Below are 3,199 nucleotides of genomic sequence, written 5' to 3'. Positions count from 1 at the left end.
AAGTAAGTCACAGTTTGACAGATTATTGTTATTATTGACAAGGGCTATCCACCTGTAACTATCTGTTAATGGCAAAAAACATCATTGCCGCTGTGTCTTTTCATCAAAAAATTGTAGAACGGAACTTTTTCAATATCGAAAATTTTCGTAATTTGAAGCAAAGATCGTAATTTTTCTTTTTGCATGCTCAAGTATTCCAATATGCTACCAACTAAACATGGAACAATTTCAAAATAATGCTTAATACCAAAGTTGAAATTCGATCTTCAACTGTTAACACCTTCTAGAAATTTTCGAAAAAAAAAATTTCAATATTTTTCCCGTACTCCCCAAGTGAGCCTCCATCACCCCTTAAAAGGAATGACACCAATTTTGAATCACCCTGTATAATAAATTAAATACCTAGGTTGAGAAGTAAGCAGCACTTTTAATTTTTATTTATTTAACGGCCTTTACGACCGAATTGTATACATGTAGAATTTTTTACTGCTCAAACGGATAATTCCCATTAATTTTTTGAAGTATCAGAATATTTGATAGGCGGACGTTCACTTGTCAAACTGCCGCAATATTCGCGAGTTTAAAAGTCCAAACGCCCACTGGCGGCTAAATTATAACTACACTTTAACTAGTACAATTTGACAGTTATTTTGATTAGATGTCATTGTCAGCGCTGACAGGATAATCCGGCCCTGGTCATTGTGATTTGTTTTGTTTAGTTCTATTAAGCTTTTGCAAGCCTTTAAACAAATAGCGACATATTGAAAAGTGTGTAAGTACCTATTGTTATAGACTTAAAAACAAAGGTGTAAAAATATGACGTGCCAGGAAGGTAATGATGAAAAACTTTCCGGAAAAGTGAAAAATTAGTGATTCTTAATGATTATGATGATAGTGATTTCATTAACTCTTGCTACTTAAACGCACCTTAATAAATCCTTCGTCTTCCCTAAACTTGCTGATCGCAGGCTCGCCCAGCTCGTAGAACTTAATTTCTTCGCTGAAAACGTCAAGGGGCACGTTGACAGGGCGACGCAGCCGCCCCCCTGACTGATAGTAGTACAGGATGGCATCGAAAGAGGGCCGATTCCGGTCGAAAAAGTACTCATTGCGCAGCGGATCAAAGTAGCGGATCCGCCGCGCGGGATCCCCCAGCAGCGTATCGGGGAATTGATTTAGTGTGCGTAGTTGCGTTTCGAAGCGTAAACCGCTTACCTGAAATGAAGATGAAGAAGRTTTAAAGAATTGACCAGAAGGGACTGCTAAGGATTTGGTTGTTATAMATTATTTGGCGAGCACACCTCTGAAGATGCTAGGCAGGCGAGCTAGCGAAACGTCAGGAACCTATTCCTATCAACCAGAGCCTCATAACCCGACARTCCCCAGCAATKTTCACTSATTAAAACCCAAGTGTATTAATAGCATGCACTTTATAGTGGTTGCTTGTTTACAATTTTCAACTGTTGAGAATTGGTGTGTTTACCGATGGGAACAATTGATATCGTATTTATATACACTAACTGCCCACAATTGATGGGTTAGTTGAAAGTTAATTCACTGCCAGCGCTAAGTAACGCTGTAGTGTGGAAGTCCTTAGTGTTCTCATTCAAATCGGCAACACTAATTGCCCGAATATTAAATGCCAATAACTCAGGCCGATTGTGCCGGCCATCAATTAAACTTATCTAACTTTTAGTGACTGCTTAATGATGTGTCGGCTATTTATTTCATTTTGCCGTGCATAAAATCGAATAGTGTTTGGCGGTTGCCAAAATAACACAATAAAACCTTTCGCGATCCGGCACTAAACTATAAATACAAACCAAACCTCTGATATTTACTATTGTTGCGCCGAGTCAATATCAATTGAAAAATGAATTAAAAAGTAAATTTTTTTGGGCATTAGAAATTCGTAAGGGCTGTGAATAGATCCAGATGTAATCGTAGGGAAGTTGGGATTGTACTCACGTTAATGACGACACGTTCGCAAAAGTCGTGGTCGTGTGGGATGGGCTCGAAGTGCGCTACTCCAGTGAACTGGGAGTGGGGGGTGTGCCCGTCCTCGTCCTGGCTGCTGAGCTTGGGCAGCGACCTGCAACAACCGTCCACAATTAATCCACCTTCTCAACCTTCATTATTCACCTCTGGTCAAGATCAACTCGATATAGGAAGCAAGAGAGGCTGTTAGGTTTAGGTTCAGATTAGGTTTATTTGGTCAATTTAGATTAAGTCATATGATGATATATCTTAAGATACATAGAGTGTTAGACACTCTAACGATGTTAGCACTAAGGATCCGTAGCATAAGTGGCAGTAAGAAGTTTGTAAACTTAGCTGAAAATAAATATGTTCAAATGGAGATCAACTCGACCAGATGACCATTTGATATTTACAGCAAATCGTCAACAAATTAATGTGAATGGCGAATACCAGCTACTATGTTAATGTGTAGTGTGCGAGCTTCATTCATGAAGCATTCGAACGACATAAATTTCTACGTTTGTACGTTCTTCGTAGGTTGATTTATTTATTGCCTATGGGCTGCCTGTGCGACCGCGAAACAGCACTTTACTGTGTGATTGATCCTGACGGTGTTTCGGTGATTTCACACATGCTTCTGATATGGACAACAGATAGGAGTGGAGACACAGTTTTCTCCACAATCGTTTGATTACAAACATGTCAAAAAGCCAACACACGTTTGGAATGGGGGGATCGAAATTGATGGTATTTCAGTAAATGGGGGCCCCATTTGCGCCCCATTCTGACACTGACAAGCGGGAAATTTCGCACCTGGGCTGGAGATTTCGAGAACCGTCTGGGTTACCTGGAGGAAACTATATAAGCGACGACGAACCAGACAAGAGGTACAAGGAGACAAGCTTGTAAGGTAGAGGGCAATTGCACAATTATTAAGTTAGTTCATACTGTTAATCTCCCAAGCTGTTGTCTACTGTTTGTCCCCAAGCCTGGTAAACCTCCTCAACACGATGTTAAGTCGTATGGACCAATTTCCCTCTTGCCAATAATATCAAAACTTTTTGAAAAACTGTTGCTGAAAAGACTTAAAGAAATATTAGAGAAGCAAAAGTTAATCCCCGATCACCAATTTGGAATCCGATCAAACCACTCTACAATTGATCAAGTGCACCGAATAACTGATGTAATAGAGAAGTCACTAGAAGAAAAGAAAGTCTGT

At 39.8% G+C, this 3,199-nt stretch overlaps 1 protein-coding gene across 6 annotated transcripts in view; it reads right to left on the bottom strand.

Annotated features, from left to right (window-relative positions):
* The window catches only part of LOC109539444 (potassium voltage-gated channel protein Shaker), a 71,458-nt gene that overhangs the window by 14,056 nt on the left and 54,203 nt on the right, over positions 1–3,199 (bottom strand). For all 6 annotated transcript variants that reach the window (XM_048669035.1, XM_048669034.1, XM_048669036.1 and 3 more), the window contains exons 2-3: positions 1,969–2,092; positions 928–1,215 (exon numbers count right to left, since the gene is read on the bottom strand). In XM_048669035.1, the coding sequence (XP_048524992.1) occupies positions 928–1,215; positions 1,969–2,092 (412 nt within the window). The remainder of the gene's footprint in view (positions 1–927; positions 1,216–1,968; positions 2,093–3,199) is intronic.

Source organism: Dendroctonus ponderosae, unplaced genomic scaffold (assembly GCF_020466585.1).
Source record: "Dendroctonus ponderosae isolate FM_Combo_2020 unplaced genomic scaffold, Dpon_F_20191213v2 Dpon_F_20191213_8, whole genome shotgun sequence".
NCBI lineage: Eukaryota > Metazoa > Arthropoda > Insecta > Coleoptera > Curculionidae > Dendroctonus > Dendroctonus ponderosae.
The sequence above is the reverse complement of the archived record's forward strand: the minus strand, read 5'-3'. Positions and strand labels throughout refer to the sequence as shown.